Here is a 19,399-nt window from a genome sequence, read left to right on the forward strand (position 1 = left end):
GCTGAGAAAACAAAAAATAATTAGACTTTTTTTTTCCATAGGGAGATATTTGGAAAAAATTGCTTTTACTTTATTTAGCTGTGAGCAGCAATATTTTTTCTACTTAAGATAAAATGTCATGAAATGTAATAGGGTTTGTTGTATTGCCAATCCCACTGAGAATCAACAATCGATCCTGCGGCTCTGTGTAGTTCTCCAACAGTTCTTCACACCTGGAAATAAAAGTCTTGTTCATTATGTGCATAGACGGTGTTGAATGACAGCTGGAACACTTCAAGTGTTGGATGGACAAGAAACTGGATGAGAAAAAGTTACAGGATGGTGTACATAAAAAGTTAAATCTGCACAAATCAATATTTTTAGATTAAAAATGAATCACTATGTGTGTGATCTTGATGAAGGATAATGTTAGAGGCGTTGCTCCTAGTGACAATTATCAACAGACTCTGCAGTTCCCTTCAGCTAATGGCCCATTCAGACACATCGCAATTTGAGCTGCGCTCACCGCTGGGTATTCGTCACAGTGCGCAGTGCCTGCGGTTTGCTCAACACGGCGGAAAGCTGTCATTGCGCTGCGCAAGCCATTGAAAATAATGGGTTTCAGTGGTGCCGTTGCCATTTTTTTATGTAGAGCAGGAGATGTGGCCACGCAGTGGATGATGGGTTTTGGCGCGTGGCGAGTTGACGGGCTGTTCACTGAACGTGTATTTGCATAAACATGACTCAACCTCAACTTTGTGCAAATGAGTCAGCTTAATCTGCAGATGTCCTCCTTCACCCCTGCAGCCCAGTCAGGAGCCCCACCACCAGCACATACAGGCACCCCAGTAGCTCCGCCAGCCGACACTCAAGCACAGCCAGCTGTCTCTGCAGAGCAACCAGCTACCCATGGGGATATGGGGATATGGACAAGCTCTTCCTTCTAAGCCAGTTACCGGTACTAAAGAAGGTACTTGAACAAAGGAGAGAGAGAGTGAAATGGCAAATTCACAAACTTCATTTTGAGGCTGCGGAGGAAAGCCAAGGAGGAAAGCAGAGGAGGTTGGTCTGTTGACTGCAAAGTTGTTTGCAGTTCATTAATTGGTCACTTCCACCAAGTTTTTGTGGATAAATGTCCCAATTTTTTTGGAATTGTATTTTTGTAACAGAAGAATTGAATTATTAAGCACAACTTGATATTTTGATATCTTGGGTGTACACTTCATCCCTAGATTTACATGAATAATATCATGGTGAGAGATACTAGTGAATCGAAGAAATGCTATTCTATTTAGAATTGAAGTTTTTGAAATTAATGTTGCTTGTGTAGACAGTGATAATTATGCTGACAATACTTGTGCTTGTGCAGACCACATTAGTTGTGCAGACGGTTTTGGTTGTGCTGATGCAAATGGAAATATGCCCTTTTAGAATGTGGTTGTCTCTTAAAAGAGTCTTTGGGTTAAATAGTGCACACATTATACCCGTGACCTTGCCAAGGAACAGCACCCACACAAAAGTGCAAGGTGAAGGTCTCCCTCACTCGAATGACCTCCCGTGTGGTGATGTTGGAGCCCATCCTGGTCCTGCCTCCCTCATAGCTGTGAGCCTCTGGACGTTGTGAAGGATACAGGTGGTCTTCACACACAGCTCAGCAGTGGCAGGGCTCATTCCAATAACACACCAGTACATACGCCACTGGGAGGAAAGAATGCCACATGCATCTTGAACAACCAATCTGGCACGGCTGAGGCAGTAGTTGAACATCCTGTTCTCTGGTGATGTTGGAGCCTGGGAAGGGTCGCATCATAAAGGCCTCATTTCCCACAAAGACATAGGGCAGTGGTCCATGGTGCTCTGCTCATGGAATCACTGCATCTGGCAGGAGGTCCAGGGTGCCGTCTCCAAAGGCAGAGTTGTACAGGGCTCCACTGTCACTTGTTCTGCCAACATCAATCATCCAGAAGACATAGTGAGCATCCACAACTGCCAGGAGGACGATGGAAAATGTCCCCTTGTAATTGTAGTGCAGCGAGCCAGAGCTGGACGGTGCTTGGATCACCACATGCTTCCTCATCTATGGAGCCCAAACAGTTGGGAAAGTTACGGCACTGATGGAAGCTGTCTGCGATGGTCCTCCAGCCCTCCATGGTAGGAACGGGCATGAACTCCTCTACCAGGGACTCCCAGATGGCTGCAGCTGTAGACCTGTTTTTATTGAAGAACAGCACTGCTAACGAAGCTCCACTAATTTGGTGAAACATTGATCAGTAAACAGTAAAATAAGGCAGATATATAAACAGGATCACAGGAGGGAAACTAAACTTCATAAACCACAAAAAATAATTCAGAAGCTACAAAAGAACTGAGAGCTGAACACGGAGAGGCTTTTAAAAACAACAGACACACGAATTAAGTATGGCGACACACCACTTGTTTAAGGTGGAGTTGTCATGGGTTGGCTGCGGTCGGCCCTGCCAGCAAGCAGTACAACAGCAACACAGCTCACCACGGCTGTCCCCTGCTGTGAGGCTGTAGTGGAGACACATTTCATCGTGGGTTGGCTTGGGACAGCACATATTATCACTACTTTTTAAGTGGCTTTCCCTAATCACTCTTACCCATTTAAAATCTCTCTTAGCTTCATGCTGTATTTAAACTGCTGTGACACTGTGAAGAGGGTTTGTTAAGAGTGTAGTGAGGCATAAATGTAGTGACGTTACTTCCAGTACGTGAGCAAGAGATGGTCCGTAGGAATTTCCAAGGGGTATGAACTTCCAGTGCACTGCAGCAAGTTTGACACTGGGACTCCCAGAAAACGTCTTTCTCCCCCTGAGGAGTTCAATGACTCCTAGAAGAGGAACTCATTTTAGACACACTGAGTAATCTTGAGCTTCACTTAACCATTCAGCTAAATGTTGAGTAATACTACTCCATGCTAACGCTTTAGCTTACACTCATGTCAAACCTAATAGCTCAACGACTGTGAATGTTCTGCGTGTAAAAACAAAACACACATCTATCTCGTCCGGGTGTCAGCTCCAAAAAAAATGGTGAAATTCAAAGGACTCACAACACCTAGCCCAGTTACATTTTTTGTCTTTATATCAGTAAGAAAAATAAGGTTTCTGACCCAAAATGGCATTTCGTCAGTAAAAAGAAGCAGTGAGGCGTGTCATTGAAAAAATATTCTTTGTCCCATTCATTCAGTGGATGTGGTTACAGCCGCGTATATCTCAGACACAACTTTTTTCATTTCTATCTTCTTTTCTAAAGATTTTTTCTTTGTATTTCTGCCTTTATTTGACAGTTTTTGAAAGTGCAGACAGACAGGAAACAGAGGTAGAGAGAGAGGGGTATGGCATGTAAAAAAGGTCTGCGGCCCAAACTGAACCCTAGATGTAGTGGTTATGTGGTATTTTAACCATGATCTCACTTCTTTATCTGTCTGAAACGATACCCAGTAATCAAAATTAAAACTAAAACAGTTCTTATCTGTATTGGAGCTTTACAGCGAGTTTCAGCTCATTGTTTAGCTGTCCGGCTGCAACTTTACTGCTTTGGTTCACTGTTTTCAGAGAAAAAGCTCTAAAAACCCACAGTACATCACATATTGATGGCCTAAGCGCAAAACCTCCTATCTGCAGAATTTTCTGATTGGCGGATTTCACTTTGGATGATGAGAACGAGGAAGGCTGCTCATATTCAGTCTGTCTGCAGGATAATCCCGCCCTTCGTTGTGACAGAAAAGTCACACAACAAAACAAAAACACAACTCAGAGTCCCTGGATGTGTAGAGAGGCTGCAGCACGAGTGAGTTACACAATCACTGAACAATCATTTCCAGTGGACGAGGAAGCAAATACACTGAATTTAAGGAATTCTGACCCTAGTATACTACAATGTAGTAACTATTACATTTACTGCATCTTTTTACCTGAAAACAAACTCAATTTTATTTTTAATTTAATTTTAATTATTAACTTAATTTAGAGCATCGTTTTGTAGAACCTCTTCCAACTTGCACCAAGTGCAAAAGCTCCTATCTGCACTTTGTGAGGCATTAATATCTAGTCGGTATTGTTAACACATAATATAATAATATAGTCCAAAAACAGTGTATTATGTATTGGGTATCCTTAACAAATAGTATTCTGCAAGAAAACAAGTTTTTTTTTTAGTTTTCACAAAAAAGTGCATTTTTCAGATAGTAGGTTTTGCTCTTCAGCCATCGATATTCAGCACCAAACGGCAGACAGCTGGTGAACACAGCGGAGCATTTAGCAGCTAAAGAGCCAGATATTTCCCTCAGGAGTCAGTAGAGAGAAAAAACAGAAGCTAAAAGAGAGTGAATATTGGACTTAAATTCACCAGGTGGACAGAAACAGGACTCCAAATGAATGATAATGTTGCTCCGTAACTGCAGGATATTCAACACATCAACTTAACAGGTGATGATATGTCAGTGTTGTGGTCACGAGTGGCCAAAACTTTTTGATTTAAATTTTAATTAAATGTGATACAGCAAACACTTTTCCAAGTTCCCTCGTCAACCCATTGTGTAATCATTTGTCTCAATTCAGAATACAGTAAGTCACTGACAATAGTTGATAAAATCATATAAATCATTGGTTTATCTAAAATGAAAGGTTGGCATGCATCTTTGTTGTTGTCTGATGTTGCCCAGAGTCGTAAAGGTTGAATAAATTTGTTGTTTGTAGAGCGTATTTATCATTTAAATTTTTTCCACTATTTCACTGCTCCCATGTGTCCCTGCCAACTTCCAAACCGAACCTTCACCTTTTGGTGTTGTGTTCTTGCTCTGTTTACAGCAAAACGGAGAATAAAAAGTCTGTTTATAGTCTTTGACGCTGGTGTGGGGTTGAGATGGGATAATTTCCTGTATATCTCTTCTTCTCTGTCAGGAAACATTAGCAGGAACTGCACGTCAGCTGGGTGGTCGGACGTTTTCCCAAACATAACCAGCGTGTGTGGGTCGGACACCAGCCAGGATAAGGTACAGTAAACATCTGCACTGCTGTCTTTTGTTCTTTCTGTCTGTTGTTGTTAAGTTTGTGCTGCGGATGTCAGAGCAACGTTTCACCTGAACACTAATGAATTCTGACTGCAGCAGGAAAAGAAGCTGTAACATTACATGGACTATTAGTGGCCTGTAATTGATGACGCCTACAGGGTTGGATGTTAATTAACACCGGTTAGTGGTGAAGGGCTGCATCTTTAAAAGGTCAATATGCCCATCAGTAAAGTGATACATGTTTAAATGTGAGCAATTTGTGTTTACGAGTGCTTCCCTGCCTGGTTTTTGTGTCATTTGAAGACAAAAAAAAACATTCTTGGAAACACCATTAGCCTTCACTCTGAAACAATTACGTTGAAAAGCTTTCTTTTTTCTGTTTGTAATGTTTCCAAGAATCTAGTAGATGTAGATCGGTGGCAGACATGCAGAAACACGTAGAAAATGTACTGGTCTGAACCCCCGATGACACATTTCATTAACTTGTGATCACTAACTTGCTATTGTAAATCCTGGTAACACTATTCTACAAGTCAAAGTTGCATTAACAAAAGGGAGGAGGTGTCAAAAAGTTTAATCAGTAGCCGTGTTTCCATTAATCTATTTTTATGCACATTTTCAAGTATCACATTAAAAAAGCTTAATGGAAATGCAAAATTTAAAAAAAAAACTTTGCAAAAAAGTTTTTACGCTCGCTTTAGGAGGATTTTGGAAATGTCAAAAAAGAGTTTATGTGCAAAATGGGTAATGAAAACACATTTGTCGCATAAATGATGACATAGCGAATGTTTAACTCACATGACTGATCAGCTGTTTCTGCTCTTGGGGTCTTCCGACATCTCCAGATAGCATGAAGCATGGCCAATACTAGCTGACATGAAAGAACAATGACAACTTGCCCGATTGAAACAAATTCCTGAAGACCTCTCTCCATTTTTCTATCATCAAGGCAATAAAACTATTTGTTTTGTTTCTGGTTGGCAACCTCTACTTCTTCTTCTCTGTTTACTGGTGGATTATTTAAGCCTTTACTGCCATCTACTGATGAAACTATGTGTTGTGTGGCCTAGTTTATTCGCTTCAAAGCAGTTGATGGAAACGCAAAAGTTCACTTAAAATTATCTTGTGAATCTCATGGAAACACGGCTAATGATTAAATTATTAACTATGTGACAGCAACATCCGTCCCAGAGTGCAGAGACTCCATAGTGACTATGAAACAGTGCCTCTGTGAGGCTGTGCAACTGCCGAATCATTTTCAGTCTGTGCTTCTTGTAGATGCGACCGTTAAATTCAATTCGAGGTAGCCAGAGACAACTCGGCACCAGGAGTCACCGCAGTCCCGTAACCTGCAGCAGGTGAACATGTAGTGAAAGTAATCATGACAAAGTTTATGGGATTGTCGTGACTCAAAGCAGCTAATGTAGCAGCTATCATCTACCTTATTTTCTGACTAAAAATCAACTTTTTGTGCGTATTGTAATACGCACAAAAAAAAAAAAAAAATCATGCAAAAACAAAAATTTGAATTAATCAACTTAATTTGAGATATCACCCAGCCCTAAATCAGGTAAATAAATTGGGTTTTGTGAGTGGTGGGGGTGTATATGATGTACATGGGTTAGATATACTGCACTGTTGATGTCCATGTCTTCTGTGGATGTTGATTGTCAAGAGTAACAATGACACTGTTTCTGGAAGGAGATGTTGCTGTTGAATTTTTGAAAAAACACAAAAACTAACTACCATTCACCGCCAGACACGCAGCATATCTCAAACTGAATCAAACTATGTAAATATACCTTTGTAAATTCAGCCCAGTTTTAATCTAAACATCTAGACGTCTTCTGACCTGCAAATCACCAAATCAGTGTTGACTGAGATGTCTAAAACATCACCTTCCTTTAAGACAACCACAAGGTATGATACCTGAAGGCGTTGTGAGGATAATACGATAAACAGACTCTGACAGTTTGTTTTTTGTCGTAGTTTTTCATGAGCTGTGATTTTCCTCGGGCCACGGACTCAGAAGAAAGAGAGTTTTTCAGCGAGGAGAATGTTTGGCCTTGCTTTGTCTCGACGGTGATAATTGCAGCTCCCTTCCTCTTTCACTGCCGTGGATCAGATTGGGTCACAACTGGTCATATTCTGAGTCACCCATTGTGTTTGTTAAACTTACTGTCTGCTTGTGTCTTTTCTCTGTTTCTGTCGCTTCCTGTCTTTGCATTTCTCACTCTTCCTCTTCTGTGACTTTAATTCTCTTTTTCTGTTTTTTTCCATTTGCTTTTTCCTCTCTCTGGTCTCCTTGTCTGCACTCTGAGCAGGTCACCGTCTCAATACAATTCACCCCCAAAACATCCTGACCAATATTTCACATGTGTCAGATCAAAGTAGTCCATCTTCAACGTTTGTATTTCTCGGGACGAAGGAAGAAAAGGATGCATTTATTTCTTGCAGGCTCTCATGTATTGCTGAAATACTTCAATAGCTGTATGAAAGTCAAAGCACGAATGAACTTCAGCTTTTTGCAGTTCAAACAAGAACCACAAAATCCGCATTTGCATGTTCGTCTGGGAGAAAATCACTCTGTGGTCGGCTGGTAATGTCTGGCAGACAAACATCATGCTTCTTTCTTTTGTAAAGTGAGTTAGCTGACCTGAAATCAAAGGAGCTTCATCCCGTAAAGGAATGTTAATGTTTGTTTTCTGCTCTTCACTGAAGGTTAAAAAGAGGCAAAATGCCAACTTTCATCTGGAGGCAGCAGACGGTGTTTTTGAACTGTCAGTAATTACTTTTTCAACATGGGACTGAAAAATGTAAATAGATTAAAGGTTATACTACGGCACATGAGAATATAAATGACTGAAGAATTAACAGAAATGCAAATGGGTTATATTAATATTACGCTTACAGCCAAAAAGACGTCTGAACACATCCCTATGCGTTTACACACTCATCTTTCACAGCATTAGTCAGTTTTTCTTTGTTTGTTTCTCTGCTTCCCTAATTAAGCTGCAGCTGCAGGCGAGAGCTTTTTTTTTATTACACAAACAACTAGCAAGTGAAATGTGACTTAATTTCATATGCGGGCAGAAATCCTGGTTTCCAGTTGTAGCGGTGTTTTCTTTTAATCTAATCAGGGTCAGATACAGAGTCCACAAATTCTGCACCACCAGGAGTATACTGTTACTTTGGTGAAAATACAAAATCAAGTCATTTATTTCCATGTAACATAAAGTTTTAGCAATAAAACAGTCACATTTGAAGATATTAACTTCAAAGAATATTGTCATATTATCATACCTTTAAAAACCCAATGTCCAGTTGTAGAATGTAAATTTACATTGTAATCAAAGACATCTATCGACTGATTTTATGTGAAAAAAGTCTTATTTTTGACTTAAGATTTGTAGTTTGCAGATTGCAACCAACTGAATACCTCTCCCCTCACCCTCCCCTTCCAAGCGTGTAGGAGAACCTACAATGTCCATCGAATCCCGCAAAAAATGCAAAAGGCCCTCTCTAGAGTCAGTGTTTGGTTTGTCTGTTCTGGGCTCCTGTAGAAACATGGCGGTGCAACATGGCGGGCTCTGTGGAAGTGGACCGACCATGGATATATAATAATAGCTGGATAGGGCCGCTCTGACTTGCAGCCAATTTTTCCCAGTGGCCACTCGCGGTATTGCAGCGAAAAATCCCCCTGCGGCCCCATAGACCACCATTGTAAAAGAGACGCCTATAAAACTGTTGACAGGACGCCTCGAACTGCAAACAACGTCAATTATGACTCTTTCTATTATGAACTTTTGATCCATGGAGGTCTTATGTTTGTAAAACTTTCCTCGAGCTGAGAAAAGCGATTTAAAAATCTGTGATGTCATCACAATGTAAAGTCTATGGGCCGAGCGGGAACTCGCGGGCGGGACCAGCGGGGGAAACACTACTGCGCATATTCAGTGGGCCACACAACAAACAGCAAACCTGGGAGCTAGAAACTTTTTTTGGCGTATGTGCCAGGCGAGCAATTCCTATAGGACTGAATGGGCGCCATTTTTAGTCCGGTATCTGTCCAATCACAGAAACCAACTGACTGTCAAATATCATACTATATGTTCTTGTGTTCCAAGCAAGAAGAGGACGAGGAAACACTGCAGAAGTTTTAGGTTTAAATATTTTATAATATTTTACGTTGTGAATAATTCTGCAGATTATCTGACTTGAGATGGTTTTGTTTGTTTATTTTCTCTCTCTGTTCTCCTCTGTCACATAGTGTAATGTCAGTTTTAGGAGACAGCGCTGCACATTCACATGCATCTTTCACACAAAAGTCCTTTTTAAGTTTTCAGACATCAAACTGGTGTCTTCATCTAATAAACATATAATTAGTAAGTTTACTTTTTAGTCATTAAGACACAGGTTTCTTTGACCTTCTAGTGCGGCTTTGTTCAGACATGATGAACCTTTACAGAAAGCGCCACAATGCTCACACACTATTCAGTACAAGACGGAGAGCAGCGACTAATTAAACGCTCATTCTCCATCTTTTGCTGTGCGTATTTCACGTTGTAATGCTGTTGTCTTTACATTAATCTGACTTGTGTCGTGTTGAAAGTGTTATTTGTTCTGAGCAGGAAGATTATTGTCATGACTTTTAGGTAAAAGTGACTTTTGTTCAGAGACCAACATGTTAAATTGCTTTCAGGGTTACGTAATGAGGAGAATGTCTGAAAGCTGTTTACACGTTTTAAGAGGAGATGTGCTCAGACAGACTGAAGAGGCAGATTGTGTGTTCGAGCTGAGGAGGACGGTGGATTCACACACACACCGTCCTTTTAGCTTCTCGTCAAACAAACACTCTTTGATTTTCCTGTAATGAACTAAAGAGAGGAAATCAAACACAGGAGCTCTTTTTTTCTGAGGAAGCAAGATAACAGGACAGGTCTTTCTTTTTTTTTTTTTTGGTTGATTACAATCTCTTTGTTTCTCTTTCTAAAAGGAAATGATCTGTTCTTTAGCTCTTCATGCCAGATACAAAAGTTTTCTCAACAACAAAACACTTTCTCTCTTCACCCTCCAACACACACAATATAATGAGCTGATGCAAAGCTTCATTCCAGGCACAGAGGCCTTATTGCATCACATCTGCGCTGAAACACAAGAGACATACATTTTATGTCCTGATTAATTGCAAAAAGAGAGTAAAAATCAACCGGCCCTTCTTTCTTTTTAAAGCTTCCCTCCTCTTAAGGCGCCTTTAGACTGTGCGACAACAAGAATGATGTAAGTTTATAGTTTAATGTTATACTATAAGAGGTCAGAAAATCTGTGTCAGGCTGTACGATATCAGTTTGAGGCTGTCAGACTGTACGATGAGCATGTGGCGAATCATAGTGCTGCGATGTAAATGTAGGAACAAGTAAATGAAAGCAGAGACATGTCATCCATCTGCACCGCTCTGATGTTTTGAAAAAGTAGCACAGTCATACTTTCTTTGCTTTGCTTCATTTTTGGTTCACAATTTTTTGTGGTTCACAACGCTGACACGTTTTCCTTGCAGTAAACATTCCTCCTGTTCATACTGGCCATTAAGAAATCCCTTTATATTGTGCTTTCAGTGTAAGTGACGGGGGCCAACACAACCACAGCCCTCCTTTCCGAGCATTTAAAAGTTTATTTTGGAGCTAATGTGAAGCTTCAGCCGTCCAAATGAAGTCGATATCTTTTAAAGTGTCTTTTTAATGCCAAATTGTCTTTTTGTTCCACTGTAGCTGAACAGAAAAACAATGTCCATCAAGACACAAAGAGGGATTTTTTTTTTACTAAGAGACTTTAATTGTGGAAGAGATCTACTTTATTCGACTAACTCAGACAGTTGAAGCCTCATATTATGTCCAGATAAACTTTTAAATGCATTTTTGGAAAAAACAAGGACTGTGGATTTTGTCCCCCATCACTTACACTGTAAGTGCATTTGGACGAATCTTCTAACAGTCAGTATGAACAGGAGGAATGATTACAATGAGAAAAACCTGTTTTAATGGTCATATGGACACCAGACCTGAAAAATGGTGAACTTGTCCTTTAACACTGCATTAGGCCACATGGCAGCATACAGTACATACCCTTAACTGGTCGGTATTGCTGGGCCCATTTGCATCACACAAGACCTATCCTTTAAGGATGCTTTTATCAAAAAATGTTACTAATGAAATGTTGTGCTGGCCAGTGTACTCTGTGGCAATTCATGTCTTATTCTGATTGGTTGGTTGGTAGTCGTGGGTTGTAGCAGCAGTCACATTGTGAGAATTTGGTCCTAAATTCAGAAAAAGTCAGAATTTTGCCATGTACAGTGAAAAAATGGTGTTTAATCTGAATTCTGCTTCATTTCACACTTTGCAACAAACTGAACATTATTTTAATCAAACCTCAGAGGAACATTCACACATATCCAAATGGCACAGAAAACAACTTGAGGCCTCTGATTCAAACAGTAAAACTAATCACTGTAAATAAGTTGAAGTTTGCACTTGAATGATAAAATCAGGGTATAAACTTTAACATTTTATTTTGCAGTGATGCACAAGAGAAGAAAACGGGGAATTGCAATCCTGATTCAGTAACATGTTGACAATTTTCTCTCCAAAATGTTTTTTTTTCCTTTTTTCAACAAAAATTTCATTGAATTTGTAGAGTTTCATTGATATTTTTATAAAAGTATCAATGAAAGTAAATATTTCAATGTTTTTCTAGTAATCCTGTTGTATTTCTAACCTATTTTTTTACTAAAACACAGTGCAACTACTGTTTGTGACATCAGTGACTGTTAATTCTATTTTATCTGAGAGGTCACTTTCATCAATGTCTGTTTCTAGTAAATTGGGGGAAAAGACAAATCATATAAGAGGATAAACAGGCAAATCATATCATCAATAAATCATAATCATCAATCATTTCAAATCATACTTCCCATTTTCTTCCTTTTTTGGTTTGTTTTTAATATTTTTCTGTAATTTTATTTTACCAAGTTAATTATTTTGTTCACCTATTTTTTGGCCTAAATATGTCTAATTGTCTTGTACTTTCGTCTAATTGGAGACTAAAATGTCAAATCATCTCTCCATATTTCATTTTCGGAACTGCTTTTATTTCCCGAGTAAAAGGAATCAGACCTGGTTAATTGGTGCCGACACATTACATGACATTTCACAACACAGACTGGGAGCAGGAAAGAAGGTCACAGAGAGTGCAGACCAGCTTTACTGTACGACTACAGACCGGAAAAAAGAAAAACGTACTAATATACTGTGAGAGAGAATCACTTTCTTTAAGTGACACAACCAAAGCAAGAACAAATCAGCTTCCATTTTTCATGAAAATATTTAAAGGTAGTTGGTAAAATATTTGTCTTCTAACAAACAAGTCACAAATCATTATGTAAGTTAAGAGCTTGTCGGTTTTCAGATGTGTGTGATTATTTCATGTTATCTGACATCACAGGACAGTTTTTAATTCAGATTTGAAAATGTAATGAGTGATTATATATACACTAAACATGTACGAATGTATCTGAAAAGTTTATATTTCATGTATAGAACGAGAAAAATAAGTGAAATCCTACTAATCCTGCTATTGTTTGTTTACGTAGCCTCGGGAGCTGCCATAAATCTGCCGAAAAGCAGCTTCTGGAAACTGGCCAATCAGAAGAGAGTAGGCTCATCAGGAGGCGGGTCTTAAAGAGACAGGAGCTAAAACGGCCTGTTAGAGACAGAGGCTGAACTGAAGGGCTGCATAAAGGGCCAGTATAAGATAAATAAGGAGCTTTTTGAACTGTAAATCATGCAAAGATACTCCAGTAAAGCAAATATAAAGTAAATATGGACATGAAAATGTGCATAATAGAAAGAAAACCTTACACCTCCACCTCATCAATCTATCATCAGATAGGTGAAGTCCAAGTGAGAAGTGAAAATCCTGATTTGTCTGTTGTCCTTGAAAAAGTGCTTTTTTTCCTGTTTTTCATAGAAGATATCTCAATTGTGAAAATATTTAACTTCTGCTCCTGTGTTTTGGCTCTTTGCCGTCGAGTAACTGCTTTGCTGTTTACTTGTTTGGCTCATTTTGGGTCACACATGGCACAGCTGAATTACCCTTTGTGCTGTCTTGCCTTTCTCTCTCTTTTATTCACTTACTCCCAGTGAGCTTTGCTGGCAGCGAAGTCAGCCAATATTGCCAGATCTGCAGCCATAAACAACAATAAGGATCATAATGTTTGACACTTGAAATGCTGTGTGTAATGAGTAATTTCCGCCTCCTCAAAATGACACTGGAGTGAGCGTGGACAGCAGTCCTCGCTCGGTGAATTAAATTCCTCCGTCCTCTCATCTCTCTCCCACAGAGACACTAGTGAAAGCAGCCGGTGTTGATAAATCTGTAGCCTCTGATTTTAGGAGTGATATGCAGTGCCCCACCTTTGTAAAAAATTAACTTAAGGGCTTTTTTTGCCCTCATGAAATATGTTTCAGAGGCATTTTGGATAATTTCCAGGGCATTTTTTTCCAAATTATGGGAAATGGCTTAGTTCTTTATTGCATGAGAGACCAACATTCAATCACTCTTATTAAAAAAAAAGTGAAGGGAGCAATCAAACTTATAATGCAAGACCATTTTTGGGGTAAAAATACTAATTTAATATTTTGTTTTCAAAAGTATAAACACAACATTATGTAACAACATCACAGTTCAGCATCTCAACATTGCTGATTGTCCCTGTTCCTGCTGAAACTGTCTACTGTTCCCCAACAGGGTTTTTTTTTGGAGGAGGTGGCCTGACAGTATAACAGAGTGTCTCCTCCAGATGTCGTGTCGGTTGCTATCCGGTCCATCCTCCAACCCGCAGTCGTTGACAGCTTCGGTAGCTTTTTTAAGCACAGGGCAGACGGGGAGAGGGTCAGCGGCTGTCCAGATTTCTAACATACTTTCATTTCGAAATGATTGTGACTCAGCTGGAAGTGTGACAGGTTTTTTCAAATTAAAAAAACACTCCATGTTGGTTATGTTACCATTAGTAGCATTAGTAGTTAATCTCCAACACTGGTCTGCAAACACCAAACTGGTATTCTGCCTTTTTATGAGGGAACCTGTGAATCACTCATTATTTTAGTGTATCATGGCCTGTTTTTCAATTCAGCAAAAGTGGTAAAATCTTAATTATATCCATTCAAAATGAAACAAATCTGTGTTAATCATAAATGTAAGGAGGCAAATAATGGCCATAAGGATGAGAATCTGATAAACAACTGAAATTTAATCACTACTGAATTAATTAATGTTTTACTTTGAAAGCCATACATCTGAATTCCCCTCTTTGAAATGTTCACTTGTCAATTTCAAGCCCTGTAATTTCAAAAAAACTTAATTCCAGTATATAATGTTTATAATTTCAGATAGAAAAGTCTATACCCAATATTCAGAAATGATGTTCAAATTGCTCAAATTCAATAAGCTCAATTCAGACCTAAAAATCAGTTGCATAAATTTTGCCTGGTCAAATTCAGATTCTAGGATTTGTTAAAGTTTTTAAGTGATCCAAGCCTCAATTAAATTAGTTGTGTTAAAACAACAGTCAGGAGCCCAAATGAACATTGAAACTATTTATTCTGGCTGTAATCATTCCTCCTGTTAATACTGACAATTAGAAGATCCCTTCATAATGCCGTTTCAATGTACGTGATGGAAATCCACAGAAAAAATGTATTTAAGTTTATTTGAAGCTGATATGAGGCTTCAGCGTCCAAATGAGTCAAATCAAGTCAATATCCCTGTTTTTTTATGATCCTTCCACTGCAGCTGAACAGGAAAACACTGTCTGTCGAGACATAAAGAGGGACATTTTTACAAAATAAAAGACTAAATGTGGCAGATATCCACTTGATTTGACTATCTCAGACAGCTGAAACCTCATATTATCTTCAGATAAACTTTTAAATACAGTACTGTGCAAAAGTTTTAGGGCACTTTAGATGTTTAGATTCTAATGCATTATGCAATACCATCAGGGAGGCATCTGATTGGTCCCAAATTCATTCTGCCATCTTCAGCGACATAAAGAGCAAGGAGTCCTGCAACAGATGGTCTGGCCCCCACAGAGCCCTGGTCTCAACATCATGGAGTCAGTCTGGGATTAACATGAAGAGACGGAAGCAGCTGAGACGTCGAAATCCACAGAAGAACAACTGCGGCGACTTCTCCGAGACGCAGGAACCAACCGACCTGCCGAGTACCTGAAACACTGTGTGCAGGTGAACCGAGGAGAACTGCTGCTCACAACAAATACTGATTTACTTTAGGTTTCTTCTGTTTACTGAAATTTGTATATAGTTAACTGATAAATAAAAATTAGTCATGGCATTGTTTCTGAAAGCCTCCTCACTTTACTTTTAGTGCCTAAAACTTTTGTACAGTAGTGTACATTTTTGCTCAAAACGAGGACTGTGGATTTTGTCCCCCATCACTTACATTGAAACTGCATTATGAAGGGATCTTCTAATGGCCAGTATGAACAAGAGGAATGATTACAGCCGGAAAAACCTGTTTCAATGGTCACATGCAGCCTGGTCGCCAGAATAAAACGTTGGTACTGTACGTTTCTGGAAACTACAGAAACGTTGAATATCTACGTTTCAACACGTGAAATACGTAGCATATTAACATTTCAACAACACGTATTATATCAACATTTCTAAAGTGATGTAGTTGATCTTTCCTATATAGGAGGAGGAGGGGCAGGTGGATGGTTAGTAAGTAGAGAGCACGGTTCGAGACCACCTCAAAACCGAAACCAGTGACCGCTTCCCGTTTCGACCGATAAAAGCGCGTGTTTTTAGCGAGACGTCAGGACATCTGCAGCCGTTTTTCTGGCGAGAAAACCGGCTTTTTTTAGTGAGACATCGGCCGTTTTTTTTTTTTTATTTTATTTTATTTTAACCCAAACCATGATCTTTCTCTAACCCCAACCAAGTGGTCTTTGTGCCTAAACCTAACCAGACCTTAACCACAGCGTTGTCACACCATAAAACATCATTATTCAACGGGTAGAAACGTTATATATGCTACATTTGTAGAAATGTTGATATGATACGTATTTCACGTGTTGAAACGTATATATTCAACGTTTCTGTGGTTTGCAGAAACATTCAATGCCAACGTTTTCTTCTGGCGACTGGGTTGTCATATGGACACCAGACACTGTAAGTGCATTTGGACGGATCTTCAAATGGTCAGTATGAACAGGAGGAATGATTACAGCAAGAAAAACCTGTTTTAATGGTCATATGGACACCAGACTTGAAAAATGGTGAACTTGTCCTTTAACTCTGCATTAGGCCACATGGCAGCATACAGTACATACCCTTAACTGGTCGGTATTGCTGGGACCATTTGCATTTGCACATTTTATTTTTGCGTTGAGGGAACTAAAACAACATAACGTTATCACTGATTTTTGGTCACGAGGAGTTAAAAAAAAAAAGAATTTACTCCTGATATTTCTGAGATATTCTTCTCCTGGACTGACACACAAACCGAGTGACTGCCACTGTCATGAGAGTGATCATTAAAATATAATAATAACCTCCCTGCTCTTCTCTCTCTCTCTCTCTGTGTTTCTGCAGCTGGTCTTCTATATGGTCGTGCAGACGTTGTACACTCTGGGTCACAGTCTGTCTTTGATCGCGCTCACCACAGGAAGCGCCATCCTCTGTCTGTTCCGGTGAGACCAAATATTCAAACGTTATTACGCAACATAAAACCTCAGGGGACCCCTGTGAGGAAGCTGGGTGCTCACGATACAAAAAAAACAAACTGTAATAAGAAACAGAAACGATACTGAATCTTAGTGGCTGGTGTTCATTTCACGCTCAGTTTTTAGGTCTTTGTTTCTCATGTTTTTTTTATCTTCGTGCTCTGATTGACACGTCAGCAGAGTCTGAGGATAAGCTGTCAGTTTAATTTGGTTTTAAATGAACAAGCACTGGAAATTAACTAAATTTTCATTTCACAGCTTTATCAACTAATTGTCAACAGATGTTTGTGTGTGTGTGTGTGTGTGTGTGTCAGCTTCTCAGTTTATGGGTAAAATGGGTTTAGTTTTATTCATTTTTGTTAATTTAAATGATCTTTATTGGAGCTTCTTTTTAAAAAAAAATTGCTGTTGGGATTAGTTTCTGAACTCAGATGGATAAATATGCATAAATTACACATCTGTGAGAAGATATTTTAATCGAGACATAAGAAAAAACTTTTCTAAGGCCGCGTTTGACTCGACACAATTGAGTTTGAGTAAAAAAAAAAAAAAAAGTCACAAACTCTTGACAGCAGTGATTGAGATTATCATTGTGTGTGCCTGATGATGGTTAATCCTCTTAAATTCTTCCTCTTCCGCGAGTATCAAAACTCTACGTATGCATTCGGCTTTCCTGGTTTTATTGCACTGATCCCTGAGTGAGAGCTTATTATACATCCACTTGAAAAATGACTGAAACTTGATTGGAAGCTGGTGTTCTCCACGAGGAAAGAAACCTGTACAGTATGTCATATGGATACAGTTATTAATAGTAACAGCAGCTGTATCGTCCTTAATTTTGATGGGGAATTGTAGTATATAACAGTAATAGAAACTATTACACTACTTATAAGCACAATTTTGTGGAATAAAATCCACAAATCAAATCAAATGATGATTAAAAAACAATAATAAATAAAAGAAAGTTAAAATAATATGCAATTTAAGACAGAAAAATGATAAAAATGGATATTTATGATATTAAAACCAATTGCCAAATCAATAGTTTACTGGTAAAATATAAAAACTTAAAGAGGTAACAAAAATCATAAGAGACACATAAAAATAGAGACAGTAGTTGAATGCAAGGTCAAATAAATATGTTTTTTAATGTCCTTGAAAAAAAGCCTCTGCCATCTCGAGGTAAAGTATTTCATACTTTGGAGGCCTCGGGGAAAGAATTCCAGATCCCCAATTTTCTTTTGGTCGCGGTTTCAGATATCCAACAGATTAGCGGAGGATAAAGTGATGCTGCATGATGGAGCTAAAGCAGACGTGGCTGAAAAAAAAAAAAAAAAAAAAAAGTTCTGCATTTGAATAAAACTCCTGCATCTGCCTGTGTTACTAGAGGTACTGGTGAGAAGATGAAATACAATCCAGGAAGTCACGTTGAGTTTAAGATTTATGAGTTTGCAAGGCTTAACACTGCAGAACGGTTGATAATACCGTATTGGCCCGAATATAAGACGACCCTGATTATAAGACGATTTCCCCTTTTTTTTCCCCGACACTTGTTTTTGGAAGAAGACTTTTTGACGATACAACACACTTTCAACTTTGTGTGAAAGTTTCCCTCAGATACTATTAATGTAAGGAGAAGAGAGTCCTCATACTTGAAGCCTTTTCTGAAAAATAAGTAAAAAATCTTCTATTAAAGCAGACTCAACATACTCACTCTCTCCTCTCAGGCTCTATGAAGCGGTCAAAATACTTTTTTTTTTTTTTTATTTTTCATTTCACCATCTTCATCTTTTTCTCTTTTGTCATTTTCTGTGACAGCAGTAATTGCTTGGCTGCTTGACACATTCGGATGACAGTTCGTTTGTGCGGTAAAGACGTCAGAAGATGCTTTAAACTAATTTTCACTCGTCACGTAGCAGAAAAAAACACGCTCGACGAGCCTTCAGAAACTCCTGCAGGTTCAACTAAGTGAATGCATCAGTCTCAGTAGGAGCTGGCCTCTATTCAAAAGGAAAATCTGATGTTGTGAACATTTAACTGTCAGGTCCTTGACCCCTAATTTTTTAAAAGTAATTTCAAGAGGAAAATATTTGGGCCAATCAGTACTATGAAGGAGAATTATTCCACTCAGGAAAGTCGGCAACATTTAATTTTTTTATCTCAACAATTGCACCTATATCAATGTCACTGCATTGCAGCAAAAGTTGAGCCAGGTTTAGCTTTTACTGTTGGATGAACCTGTATTTTTTCATCTGGGTGCTCTGCATCGGGACCCTACTGTTCCTGAGCCTCATTGAAATGAATGAGGAGGTTGACCCAGCGCTATTGTTCATCTGAACAAGGCCTTAATGAAATAATAAATCCAAGAGCATTCAGAGGTTGCAAAAGCAAGATAACTTGTATAAATCAAATCTGGAAGTCAGTGCAAAACTGAGCTTGCATACTCTATCCTTTTTTAAGAAAGCATATATTTTCAACAGTTTTCTACATTTACACGAAAATAAAAATTGAACAGCTTATTCATCGTTTTACAGTATTTGCATGAAAACCTAAAGCAGTGGAAGGCAAATAGCTGCAACATTTGG

General features: G+C 38.9%; 1 protein-coding gene across 6 annotated transcripts in view; it reads left to right on the forward strand.

The window, feature by feature from the left end:
- vipr2 (vasoactive intestinal peptide receptor 2) overlaps positions 1-19,399 on the forward strand; it is a 107,690-nt gene that overhangs the window by 68,664 nt on the left and 19,627 nt on the right. For all 6 annotated transcript variants that reach the window (XR_006406586.1, XR_006406585.1, XR_006406587.1 and 3 more), the window contains exons 4-5: positions 4,905-4,996; positions 16,684-16,781. Coding sequence is in view for 3 of the 6 variants with exons in the window: in XM_044368998.1 (XP_044224933.1) it covers positions 4,905-4,996; positions 16,684-16,781 (190 nt within the window). In the remaining 3 variants the exon portion in view is untranslated. The remainder of the gene's footprint in view (positions 1-4,904; positions 4,997-16,683; positions 16,782-19,399) is intronic.

The sequence above is a fragment of the Thunnus albacares genome, chromosome 12, assembly GCF_914725855.1.
Source record: "Thunnus albacares chromosome 12, fThuAlb1.1, whole genome shotgun sequence".
In the NCBI taxonomy this organism is placed as follows: domain Eukaryota; kingdom Metazoa; phylum Chordata; class Actinopteri; order Scombriformes; family Scombridae; genus Thunnus; species Thunnus albacares.